This window comes from Cheilinus undulatus, linkage group 5 (genome assembly GCF_018320785.1).
Source record: "Cheilinus undulatus linkage group 5, ASM1832078v1, whole genome shotgun sequence".
NCBI classification, from domain to species: Eukaryota; Metazoa; Chordata; class Actinopteri; order Labriformes; family Labridae; genus Cheilinus; species Cheilinus undulatus.
The window spans coordinates 52,626,648-52,640,471 of NC_054869.1; the positions used below are offsets into that span (position 1 = coordinate 52,626,648).

The 13,824-nt window shown below is 40.7% G+C and overlaps 1 protein-coding gene across 1 annotated transcript; it reads right to left on the bottom strand.

Annotated features, from left to right (window-relative positions):
* Positions 1 to 967: 967 nt before the first annotated feature.
* On the bottom strand, positions 968 to 8,191 carry LOC121510444 (tetratricopeptide repeat protein 16). The gene is made up of 6 exons (XM_041788488.1): positions 8,098 to 8,191; positions 5,993 to 6,207; positions 5,533 to 5,819; positions 3,381 to 3,525; positions 3,140 to 3,305; positions 968 to 1,347 (listed from the first exon to the last, which is right to left on the bottom strand). Exons 1-6 carry the CDS (start codon positions 8,179 to 8,181, stop codon positions 1,201 to 1,203), a joined length of 1,044 nt encoding a protein of 347 aa, XP_041644422.1. The 5' UTR covers positions 8,182 to 8,191; the 3' UTR covers positions 968 to 1,200.
* Between the last annotated feature and the right edge of the window lie 5,633 nt (positions 8,192 to 13,824).

A 13,824-nucleotide genomic window follows, 5' to 3' on the forward strand; every position in this document is an offset into this window, starting at 1 on the left:
AATATGCCTAACGATAGTAAGAGCAGCATCCATTTTGTTACACTCAATTTGTACCCATATTTTGTAAATTGTTTCAGGATGTGTGATATTCATGCCTGTCATTTACATAGTCAAGTGGCTGAATATTGTATTTGATATCCTTTTTCAGTTTTACTCTGTTGATGATTGAAGGAAACGTCTCATTAAAGAAGACAATACACCTGTCAATTTGTCAAAGAGTTATCTATCTGCATATCTGTGTTCAGGTCGAGCAGTGAGGGCAGAACAGGTGAGGAGGGTTGAAAAGATGAGTTACAGGTGGAAAAAAGGGGCAAGAAGCAGCAAAAAGGTGGGAAAAGTCAGCAAAAAGTGGCATTTTTTGGAAAAGGCTGAAAAGTTGCGGAAAATGGCAAAAGGGGAAAAAAATTGCAAATAGCAAAAAGGTGGGCAAAACATGATAAAAGTGGCAAAAATGGTTAAGGTGCTAATAAAAACGAAGTAAAAAGGAGGCAAAGATTGCCAAAAAGTGACAATAATGAATGAAAAGGGGCAAATAGATATAAAATCGCCAAAATTCGGGGCAATGTGGTAGAAACAGGAAGAAAAAGTGGTAAAAATGGGTGAGGAGGGCAAAAAAATGAGTTACAGGTGGCAGAAATGGTCAAAAAGCAGCAAAAACAGGATAAAGTGGCAAAAAATATGCAAAAAGTGGCAGAAATGGATTAAAGATGGCAAAAAAATGGAAAAAGGGCAAAAAACGAAAGTAAGCATAATGGATAATACAGACAGAAAATAAGGGTTGACAATTAAAGCCTATTGTTTAAGTATGAGAATCAACCACACCTGTGACTCGGTCAGATTTTCCCTTTTCAAAATATTTCAGATGAAGACACAAAAGAGCCACGCGTCGAGTAGAACTGATTTATAATATGGCTTATTTTTCACTGAAAACTCCTCAGCACAGGTCTTACAATAAGTATTCAGAGTCTTGTAAGATAGTATGATATTTAGACTGATTCTCTGCTGCCATCTATTGGACAGCATAACAAAAACAACATTGAATAAATAAATAAACATAGTGAGCTAGTGAAACACTTACAGGTGGCTGCTCTCCTAGAACTTTCTGCTAACTTGTAGTTAAGATCTGCCGGGTAAGGAGGATTTTTGAGACATGTTGTCGTCCATCTGTCCTTCAGTTGATCTACATTCAGAGTAAAGCTTTTATTTTACTGACCCCTGCTGGTCAGAGGACGAACTGCAGGCCTGGATGGTTTCCATCAGCTGATCTTTGACCGCATGTGCTGCTGGACTCGACAAAACCTCAGACTCACTGTGACCAGGGAACAGACTCATCAGCAGCGGAGGAAGCTACAGAAACAAAGAAAGAAAAAGCATACAGTAAATTAATCAAACTTATTTATTTATATCCTGTAGTGGTCGATTAAAGGTGTCTTTAATAACATCTGATAGTGAAAGAGAGATTTGGAAATAAAACCTGCAGTGATACTTGTCCATAATCATGAGAGGTGGTTTTTTTATTTGTCAGAGGAGCATGTGCAGCAGTCAGTAAGGGTTTTTGTGACCAGTCCCATAACAAAGCACCTTCTCTCTGTCTAACTGTCCTTCCATGGTGTCAGAATGTTTTACTTTCCCACACTTCCTTCTGGCTGCCGTTTTGGTTCACCAGTGAAAACCTTTGACCTGTCAACTCAATGATAACCATTTTCATTCCTAAGGAGCTCTGCATCGACTGTTTGAGGCTGAATGTAGGCTGTAAAGGGCAAAACAGAAGGCAGATATACAGGTGCATCTCAAAAAATTAGAATATCATGAAAAAAATCAATATTTTTTGTCACTCTTTTCTGAAAGTGAAACCCATATATTATATAGACTCATTACACATAGAGTGAAATATTTCAAGCCTTTATTTCTTGAAATTTTGATGATTATGGCTTACAGAAATGAAAACCCCAAATTCACTGTCTCAGAAAATTTGAATATTCAACATATTTTGCAGAAGCCTGACCTTTCTTTTTAAAATATCATTTTTATATTGATCCCTTGTAATATTCTAATTTTCTGAGACACTGAATTTTGGGTTTTCTTATCTGTAAGCCATAATCATCAACATTTAAGAAATAAAGGCTTGAAATATTTCACTCTATGTGTAACAAGTCTAAATAATATATGGTTTTCACTTCCAGAAAAAAGTGAAAAAAATATTGAACTTTTTCATGATAATCTCATTTTTTGAGATGCACTTGTATGTGCGCACATTTCCAGGTGTTTATAAAGAGAGAATTGTGTGAAGATGTGTGTGGGCACGGTTTTATAAATCAGATTTTTTTTCGACACGACATTCCCGAGGTTTGGGCACACACGCACTTTTAGTCTGGATTCTACACCCCGAGATCTCTAAAACCAGATGATGATGATCCATTATTAAGAGATCTTTGATTAAAAAGTTATAAAGATCATGATTCTGTCTGTTATATCAGTTTTATTTTAATGAAAATAACTTCTATTCTGCTGATGTCAATGTGGATTTCAGCATTAGACTTTCTGAGCAGATGAGAAGCAGCTAAAGCCGGTGATACTCAGGTAGTCTGGTTTTTATTTCGTCAGGCCAACAGTCAAAGGTAAGACTACATTTTGTTTTTAGCGGAGTCATAATGCCGATGTGTTTTGAGTGTTTGTATTAATTAACCTACAGCTAAAGTGCTCCTTAGACCCACTTGTCAGTCAGTGTCTCTGCAGAGAGCAGAGGAGAAAGACAACGATGTCTCCTCTTCCCTGAAATGTTTCTTTACATCTCTGATTGACCTGTGGACGTTTATTCACACAAATACTAAAAAAAAAACATTAAAATATTAAGTAGCATTAAAAGAAATACAAAACCTGATACTTTATCCTTTCTGATATTTTCAAAATATAAAAATTGTTCCTTTTTCAAAAATAATGGTGCTTCCACAAAATGCAATAGTGGAACTATTATAAACTTAAAGGCCTTTCTGCAGGCACATTTATAAACCTTCCATGTACTTCATATGTCAAAAGTTGCAGCCTTTTATGTGATTTTGTAATTCCACAGCCTGAACTTTTGATGGCACTTAGATGAATTGGGCAGCTCAGTGTCGGTGGATGGGGGTAAAGCTCTGACCTCCTCGTTGGTCGGATCCAGGACCAGCAGACGGATGAGATCCTTCCTGGCTTCCTCAAAGTTCAGAACCTTTCGATACGCCTTCGATCTGCTCTCATAGTACCGACCGGCTGAGGGATTGTACTTGATGGCCAAAGAAAACATCTCAGATGCCTCCTGGAAACAGCTGCACAAACAAACACTAATTCAACATACAGACAGGTTTCTCTGATTGTGTTTGTCTCATTTGTGTAGTTCTGACCCGTCCTCAAAGCAAAAAGAGCCCAGCGTGTTGAACGTGACGGCGAGGCGGAGCCGGACAGCAGCGTCATCGGGCTGCATCATCTCCTCAGCCTGCTTGTAGTCCAGAAGAGCAAAACTCCACTCACCTTGCTTGAAGAAACAATCTAACACACAGGAGAGCATCATTAAACTGTTCCTGATGTAGAAGTGTTATGGTAAAATCAGGATTAGAAACCGCCCTGGTCTACAATCCCAGTCTGGATTTTTTGGGGAACACCATGTTAAGTAACGCCGTTCAAAGAAACTCTTTACTGTTATCACATTACATTTGTCTGTGGTGCAGGAGTGTGACGTGTTACAGCTGAGTAACCACATTAGTGTTACTGATGTTTCTGTTAATCCTCCAACTACGTGTAAATCAGGAGCACATAGAAAACAAACCAAGCTTCCCTTTAATTTTACAACTTAAATACTTCTCTTCAGATTCAGGTTAACAGTGCATTATTAACTGGAATCCATGCAGCTCTCCACTGCAGTGAACTCCGAGATAAATCTTTCCAAACGTCGGCAAAGGCAGCAGCTCAAAGTTAGAAGCTGGAGCAGGAAGTTAGTCACTCTTAGTTTAAGGCAGAACAAAAATACAAAATAAAACAAGAGGTTTTCGTGCAAAATAGAGAATTTCAAGATCAATCATCATTCAATATTCTGTTTGACAGTCCTAGTTCTTATATTTTCGTATTTTTTAAGTTTATGACTAAGAGTGTTGGCAGGAGACCAGTACATTTGTCATTATCAGAATAAACGGCAAGCTGGAGCCAGAAGAGAACCTTCATGAATGCTTCATAACAGAGTACACAACCCCTACGCTAACTTCATTTTAGTTTTTATGTCTAAAAAATTGGTTTACTTTAACCGCAGATCATCTAAATTATACCCCACAAAGGTGAACATTTTCCACTGAAATGAGGAAATACTTCACATAGGAGCTGGAAATTTAGTTTGGAGGGGTCGACTGTTACTTCCTGTCCCTCAGCAGCAGATCTGTGTGACACTGATGCTTCCTTCTGTGGATTATTTGGCTCGTTTCTGACTTCAAATTCCTCACAGTCTGACATTACTTTAACCCTTAGAGCTTACACGGCACAGATCCGTGCTGCAGGCATATCCCTTTATAAATCACTCTGTAACGTTTAAACTGTAGGTCAAAGACATGTAATTGTTTTTTTATCTGAAAGCTTTCCTGTGTGCCTTTCTAATCATGTCCTCCATGCATTCATAGCTCTTACAGAACATTTTCTAGTGAGCCCAGAACTTGGCTGACTTTCCGGGGACTCTGAGGACGTAAATAACAACAAGTGACAAGTTTATAAAAACAGTAACTTTTGAACCATAAGTCATAGACACTCTTTTTTCCTCTGAAAGCTGACTTTCTTGTTTTTCATTTGCTACCCTCAATGTCTCCGTAGCCAGTAAAGGACGCCGTAGTAGCGAGCCCGGGACTTCGGTGACTTTTCAGGGGTCGTTACAGATTGGATCCACATTGTTAGATCCGATGATTTATCCACTTTTAATCCATTTTCGATCACTTACTTCAGTTTTTTGCCCAGGGCATTGCCATGTTATTTACTGCAATGCATTGTGGGAGTTGCAGTTGACCAGTTGCATCTCTACTGCTTTGAGGAGTGGCACAAATGAATCTAACGGCAAAAAAACATATGGACTTTTCTTTGTATATATGTCGATATTTTGAAAACCGTTAGTCACAAAATATGTATTTTTTCACCGTTGTGTCCCTAAGAGATGGAAGAACAAGTCTGTGCAAAGAAAAGGCTTAGTCACTAATGTTCCCTGTGTGTTATAATAAAAATCTCCGGGATTCAAATTCCAATTTGTTTTTTTCTTTTGTCTTTAGAGTCCAATAACTTTTTTAAAATTCATGTGACATTACTGTAGTAGATATATTCTTAAAGCCCAGGTTGTCCTTAAAAAAGGATGTAAAGATCTTGACTGTGCACCACAGGATTAATGTTTATAAGCTTTTTAAGACAAAAAGTCTAGAGGAGACATGATGGTGAAAAAAGATAGCTGTGCGCTCTAAGGGTAAAGGTTAATTGTGCACTAAAGGACTGTGTGTGTGTGTGTGAAAGTTAAGATGATGTAAACACACACACCTCCTCGGTGCAGGTACAGAAAGGCCTGATCCTTCTCCTCCTCGATGGCCTTGTTGAGCAGCAGCGTGGCCTCGGCGTAAAGGCCTTTGGTGAAGCACTGTACGGCGAAATCATTGTAGGTGAGAACCAGCTGGGACTGAACCTCGTCCTGCAGAGAGCTGTGCCCATCACTACTGTCTCTGACTTCTCTCTCCTCCTCAGCCATGTCATCCTCTTTTTGCTCCATGGCCTGGACCAGATCCTCGATAGCTGCTGTGAAGTCTTGTAGAAGTCGGTACAGAGTCCCTCTGATGTATAAGCATTAACAGATCTTTATCAGTAAAACTATCTGCAAAGTTAAATCTGTGACAAGCTTTTATTTTATTCTAATTTTAACACTAGTTAATGTATATGTTAGCACCACAGACTAGCATCCAGATCCATTGCCTTTGTCCTGCAGTTTGAGCATCATTGTGTTTACCTGAACAGGTAGAGACGTGGGTTCTCTGGGCTGCTCTCCAATGCGATGTTGATCATTTGTAGAGCTTCAGGTAGCTGACCACTCAAAAGTCTTTCTGCAGCCTTCTTCCTGGCCTGTTCACTGGCTTCCTGCAGCTGCTGAAGCAAGGCTCCAGCCTTTGGACATGACGGGTTCAACTCCAAGGCCGACTTCACATCCTGATAACACGGCGACGTCTGAGCAAGAGAGAAAACACCAGCTCTTAAATCACAGGTAGGTAACTGTGTATCAGAATAGGTGCAGTATATTTGAGATCAAGACATTTTTGGGACTTTTTTTGGGGGGGGGGGGGTCGTGCCTCTATTGAAAGGTTCAGGACTGTAGGAAATCAGAGAAGAAGAAAGAGGGTGAATGTCACGAGGGACTGTAGCCACAGGCTGGACTTGAACCCAGGAGAGGGAAGGACTATAGACTCCATACATGGGGTGTGGCCTAACCCAGATCCAAATATTGTACTATCAACATAATCAGATGAGACTGCACAATCTTCTCATTCACTCTTACAATGATCTGCCTTTGGCAATATGCCGGCAATATTTATGTACCACCACCAGTCCATGCATCGTCTACATTTATCATGTCTATGGTTGCTTCTTCTTCTTTCTTCTTCTTGGTGGATTTGCCGACAAACCCCGTGAAAGCAGGGCAGAAGGGTGGAGGGGGAGAGAGGAGGAATCATGCTTCTTAAGGAACATCAGGCCTGATGTGAAAACCCCCTCAGACAGACATTTGTTGTTCTTGTTTTAGCTGTGAAATCTTTAAACTACGAAACACCGCGTACGATCTAAACCACATATACAGTTGAAGAAATTATCCCTTTAAAACCTACCATTGTGCAAGTCCACCATTACATTTTCATATACTGTGGTGCAATTTTTGGGAGTATTTTTATTTGTTTTACATCAATATAACCCTTATATCCCAAGTTTCAATATATTTATTAACTTATGCCTTAAATACTACAATAAATTGCTTAAAAGTGCAATAGACCTAAAGAAAAATAAAAATAGTTGGGGTTTTTTCACATATACAGAAATTGCACAGCTGTATCCCTAAAATTTGTAAATGTAAAAAGTTGCATGATATCCCTTGGAACCACAGGAAATTTATTTGGAATCTGTAAATAACTTGCTTTTTGGGATATAGTCAATTTTGTAAAAAAAAAAAAAAAAAAAAAAAAAAAAACGAGCCAGATGAGTAGTTGGACTCTTCATCTGACGCTGTAATTAGTTCAGAAGTTTTGTGCCAGCTGTAACACTGTTTGGTGCAGCCAGGTTTTTTGTGGCTCCATAACTACATAAACTACATATACATATACATAACTACATATACATAACTACATATACATAACTACATGGAACTGTGTCAAAGAAGTGTGTGTGATGGATGTCTGGTGTGTGAAGGTTGTGTGTCTGAGTGTTTTTGTAAAAAAGTAGCGGTGAAACGAGAGCGAGGGCGAGTAAGTGTGCAGGCTAAGTTCTTTAGTGTATTCCACAGAAAAAACTACAACTCCCTGGAAAATACACCTCTTCCTGTTGTTGAGGAGTGGAGCCTATCAGGTAGGGACACTTTAGAATCATGTGACAGTTCATGCCCACAACGTGATGATGTTTATTTCAACGTAGGAAGTGCTGCAAATACCCGTGGTCTCGTTTATAAAGAGTTTTGTTATGCGCGCTTTATTATGTATTCTACAAATCCATCACTGCCAACGAAAAAGTGCTCTGAAACATGGTGAATGTGTGAAATGTTAGTATAACCCTCCAGATTTCATACGCAAAAAGAATGATCGATCTATCTTATCCGGTTTCAAATCTACCGCCAATCAAAAATGAATATGCTAATTGTAGCGCCGGAGCTATGCTAGGTTCTATAGGGTTAAAGATTTGAATTCTTCATTGGTTCTGTTTTCTTTGCTTTGGTTGCTTGCAGGATTTTAACCCCGTACATTTACACAGTTCTACTTTTTTAACATCTTGCTCCAACACTCCTCCATCAGCTCTGAGCCTCAGATGTAGAGTGTGCTGCCAGCTTTAAATGTTTGCAGAGGTGTTTGCAGGTGTAACCTGGTTGAGATGTTTATGCAGTCGAGCTCGGAGGACGTAAAGGTCTGAGGAGGGTCCATCTGACTCCAGCCAGTCGTTCACCATCTTCAGACAGTCAGTGTGGTGACCCAAAGCTGACAGACAGGCCAGGCTGGGGAACAAATAATGAAAATATATTAACTAATAATGTCCTACAAATCAAGATTATGTGAAGTGTTATCACTTTGAGTCTCATGCATGTCTCTTTTCTCAGTGACCCAGCATTTTCCTCTATTAATAAGGTTTGATTGTGGGAAAATAAAGAAATCCGAATCTTCATCAAAAACACTTCAGTCTGGATCTTGGCAGACATGTTCCTGACCTTCTGTAGTCATAGGCCCTGCAGCCAGGCTTCACCTCAGCAGCTTTTCTGAAGGCCTCCAGAGCCTCTAAGAAGAGATCCCGGTCCAACAGAGACTGGCCCTGAGGGCCACAAAAGACAACATCATCAACATGAAATAATTTTAGCAGAAATTTCAGACAATGGCAAGTGCTGCAGAGTGACCTTCAAAACGCAACCAGAGCTCATCCTTGAGTCAGAGTGGACATTTGTGCAAAGTTTATATAAGAGGTTCTCAACCTTTTCAGCCTGCGTCCCCAAAATAAAGGTGCCAGAGACCAGGGACATGTAACCATTCCTATGGAGCTTATGCCACAGACATGGGGAAACGATAGGGCTAGGAAGGTGTCGACTTTTCTGCATGTGTAAATACAAAGCAACAAAAGGTGACTCTGCCAGTTTCCTGACGAAGTGTTAAATCTGGAGCCCATGACTGAATCAAAGTCTCCTTTTGTATTTTAAATTGTGATGTCCAGACTGCCTGGAAAAAAAACCCAATCTTGGTGAAGGTCTCCACAGCAGACAGAGGGGCAGGAAGTATATTTTAAGGTTGTTTCCTTCTGTATAAAATGCTTAAACCCCCCCCAGGTTTGGGCTCTTCTTCTGTCTCTGGGTTTCTCTCTTGGACTCTCTCCCTCTCTCTCTCTCACTCTCTCTCTCTCCCTCTCTCTCTCTCTCTCTCTCTCTCCCTTCCTCTCTCTCTCTCTCTGTCTTTTGCTGCATACTGATTGCTGTATGTGTTGATTGACCTTGCAAGAAAAAACCTTTTTGTTGGCTGGCAGACGTCTAATATTTCTTTTGTTCACCAGCAACATTGAAAAATTGCAACAACAGACCCCTGCTGTACCTGAAGGTGGCTGAACACAGCCATGCACAATCAGGATGTGGAGACAAGACCGCTCATAAAGGGGGATAAATGGGAGAGCTTTCTGGGGCCCAGCGAAACCGGGGGCCATGGAGGTCAGCAAAACCATGGTCCATTGTAAAGTTAAGCTGTGGTATCCATATTTCATATTTAACTATATTTTTTATTAATAATTTGTGTGGTCTAAAGCCTTTTTGAAAACGTAAATCCCTTTTGTCTGAAAAATAATTAAAATGGTTTAAAAACCGTTAAAATGTGTTAACAATGGGAAAAATGTTGAAAGAGGTGGTGAAGTTGAATTTTAAAAGTAGCAGAAATGGGTTAGAAGTGGCAAAAATAGGCATTAATTTTGGTAAAACGGAGTTGAGATGTGGCTGAAATGGTTTTAAATTGTGCAAAAATAGGTGTAAATTTGGTGAAATGGGATGGAAAATTGATATAAACTGTCAAAAAAGAACTAACACAATTAACTAAGAAAGAAAAAAATAGGCAGATATTAGCAGAAATTGGTTAAACTACCAAAATTGGGCATATCAAATGATGAAATGTGGTCAAAATGGGAAAAAAATGGTGTAAAAAGGGGTTCATAGTGGCTATAATGGGTCAACAGATGCAACATTAAGCTTTAGGGTGCTTTTACATTAGGCCCAGTTGTTTCGAACCATGCTGCAGCGTGATCCCCCCCTCCTTTCCACTGCTGGCTTGCTTTCACACTAGCAACATCGATCTGTGCCCATGCGCACTTGTGTCTTTACTCAGTCTGAACAGCAGGTGGCGGTATGCATGTAGCTGGTTTACAACCTCGCCAAGGAGGAGAGAGAAGAAGAGGCTACCATGGCAACCACTCAGGTCATGACCTGAGAGAAGATTGTTTTTGTTTTAACCCGGCAAAAAGTCCATCCTGCAGCCATGGAGGATTTAAAATCACTTTTTAAGATGCCAGCAACTTTGCTCTTCATCTCTGCACATCACAGCTCAGAGGGTTAAATGGGCTTGTGCCGCACAGATACAGCGGTTGGGTGACAGGACACTTTTATTGCCTTTGCACCTCCTCTCACTGACTCCAACTTGTGTTCATCTGTAAGGTGAGTCACAACAGACCGTTTATTGACTGGATTCCGATGATTTTTCGCCCTTTATTGAGGAAAAATGTGAACAAACTGGAGCAATGTAGAAAGAATTTCAGTTTTTACAATGACATCATAAAGCTGATACGACGCTCTGTCCCGTATCCGGGTGCAGTTGCATTCACATCTTATCCGAACCGTGCCAGAGTCCACTTGAATCGCTCCCGAGACCACCTCCCCAAGTGGGCCCGGGCCCGATGCCCAGAAGCGGTTCATTTGCATTCACACTACCAAACGAACTGGACTTTGGGCTCAAGTGCACTCGGATCCGGAACCGGGCCCCTAGTGTGAAAGCAGCCTAAGTGGCAAGAATGGGTTTAGAAGTGGCTGAAAAAAGTAGCAAAACGGTTTAAAAAATGACAAAAATAGGTGTTAAATGGCAAAAATGTGTTAAAATTGGTGGGAAAAAAATGACGAAAAGGGGTAAAAAATGTGACAAAATTGGTGTAAATGGGCAACAGTGTAATTTGAAAAAATATTCCTTGTTTTTTTAGGGCATCTGGGGACCCCCTCTCAGTGTCTCGCGACCCAAAGGGGGTCATGACCCCAAGGTTGAGAAGGACTGGTTTAGAGGAAGTCGCTTGTAGCATTATTGAAATACCACATTCACAAGAATGACCCAGAGGGAAGTACGGACAAATGATTCTGACCCCAGCTGCACAGAGTCATAAAGATGGCTCAAAGATTTTAAATGACCATTTGGGGGCTTCTTTATTACTAATTACACTCCACTGTAGGACTGGGTATTGCTAAGAACCTCATGATTCAATTTGGTTTTGATTCTTTAGGTTGCGATTCAATTCGATATCGATTCAATATTGATTTAAATGCTTTGATGTTGATTCAGTAAGAAGTAGAAATACACAAAAAACGTGTTGAAAATTTTTAATAATTATTTTCATGCCCATGTGAACATATGTGGTCACCTCACATTTTTTAGCAATAAAACATTTTAAAATAAAAATTTGCACAATAATAACTTATTTGTGCATAAGGAGTACAAAAGTAAAAAAACGTGCCAGTTCTGTATAAACACTGAAAAAGTAGAGTGCATGTAAACCTAAATAATATTTCTTTCTTCTAGTAAATTGTGATAAACCTCATATAACATGGTTATGGTTGGTTGTTTGGTCGAGTGCGGCCTCCTTCCATACAATGCGAATCACACACACAGTGACCCCCACTGGCCAGGAGGTGAATCGATTCAGAGGATCTGCTGAATTGATATTGAATTGAGGGGGGAACTATTGCGATGCATTGATTAATAGATATTTTCACCCACCCCTACTCCACAGAGAGTGAAGGTATCATATTTTCTGATTTAGACTTTATGTAAAACTGTAAACTACCATTCAAAATGATCCTGTTTGCATTTTAACATAAAATCGTCTGTGGAAATGTCTTTTACCTGAAGATAATATATAAAGGCCAAGCGTCCACTGAAAGCCCCGGGCTCCAGGAGCTGGGCTCGTTTATAAGAAGCTGCTGCAGACTGGAAGTCACACAGCTGCAGGTAGACTTCTCCCAGACCAACGTGAAACCGAGTCTGAAACACAGAGAAGCAGAGACCAGTCACCCCAAGACAGTTTATGCCATTATTGGTCTGCCTCTATGTTTTATGCAAAAGCGCCGGTAGGATCTCAATTCTTTTTAGCATAATCAAGTTACAGACATGTATTTTTTTCAGGAAAGCCTTGACTATCAGAATATATGTCCTGTCAGATAATGGATCAAAAGTTATATGACCAAAAAGACAGAGTAAAGGAACAAAACATCAACTGAATTTCATATAACTTTATCTAAATCACACCCAGATCAATAATGAACAAGACTTTCCACATCTGCACCCACCTCCTAAAGGCCTTATCTACACTATATTGCCAAAAGTATTCACTCACCCATCCAAATAATGTAAATCAGGTGTTCCAATCACTTCCATGTCCACAGGTGTATAAAATCATCACCTAGGCATGCAGACTGTTTCTACAAACATTTGTGAAAGAATGGCTCGCTCTCAGGAGCTCAGTGAATTCCAGCGTGGTACTGTGATAGGATGCCACCTGTGCAACAAATCCAGTAGTGGAACTTCCTCCCTCCTAAATATTCCACAGTCAACTGTCAGTGGTATTATAACAAAGTGGAAGCCATTGGGAACGACAGCAACTCAGCCACCAAGTGGTAGGCCACGTAAAATGACAGAGCGGGGTCAGCAGATGCTGAGGTCATAGTGCGCAGAGGTCACCAACTTTCTGCTGAGTCAATGGCTACAGACCTCCAAACTTCATGTGGCCTTCAGATTAGCTCAAGAACAGTGGTAGAGAGCTTCATGAATGGGTTTCCATGGCCGAGCAGCTGCATCCAAGCCATACATCACCAAGTGTAATGCAAAGCGTCAGATGCGATGGTGTAAAGCACGCCGCCACTGGACTCTAGAGCAGTGGCGATGCCACAATTTACTCCACAGATATCTGTATCAGAGTCTCTGAAATACTGTAAATCACGCATGCACTACCACATGGGATCGATGGTGATCCAGTGGAGTTTGGAGGGTTAGAGAGGAAGAGGGAGACATTCAAAGAAACCCATCAGTGCCGAATCCACCAATCCTCTTTATCAAGAGTTATAATGATTTACTGAACTTCATTCCCCTCAGAGAGGATTTAGTGTTGGTTTAAGCCTGATTTATGCTTCTGCGTCGTGTCAATGGCGTAGCTACGCGTAGCCCTCTGCGTCAATGCGGACCCCTACACCGTAGCCTGACGTGTACCTCCAAAAAATCCTAATCAGCGTCACAGCGACGCAGACCGCAAGGGCTGTGATTGGTCCGCTCAAAACGTAATTTCCAGCAGTTCTCAGCCTCGACTCGTTTAGTGGTCGCACAGACCACCTCCGCAAACGTCTTCCCTGTCGCCTGCGCTTCAACATTTGCAACAAAAGAATTTGTTCATCGATATCGATGAGCTCCAACTCCAAACACACCTGCTCCACCTCGGTCGCCATTGTTTACTCTGACCGGAAGATAAACAAGGATTCGGATGTGACCCCTCTGAAACCACACACACACACACACACACACACACACACACACACACACAGCCACACCCCCCTAGCGGCATGGTGGTGAATTGCAGAGTGACGCGTTCCCTCGACGCAGAACTTCAAATGGTCAACAACAGCGGTACGCCATCGATGCAACACAGAAGCATTAATAAGGCTTAAATCAGGCTTTAGTCCTGACTAAAACTCCACAAACTTAAATTAAAAAACAGACAATATTTATGGTTAATGTTCTTATCTGCTGATACTGATAATGAACCTTAAACTAATATCTGCTCATACCAATATCACGCTGATAATATAAAGCAGGGGTGTCAAAC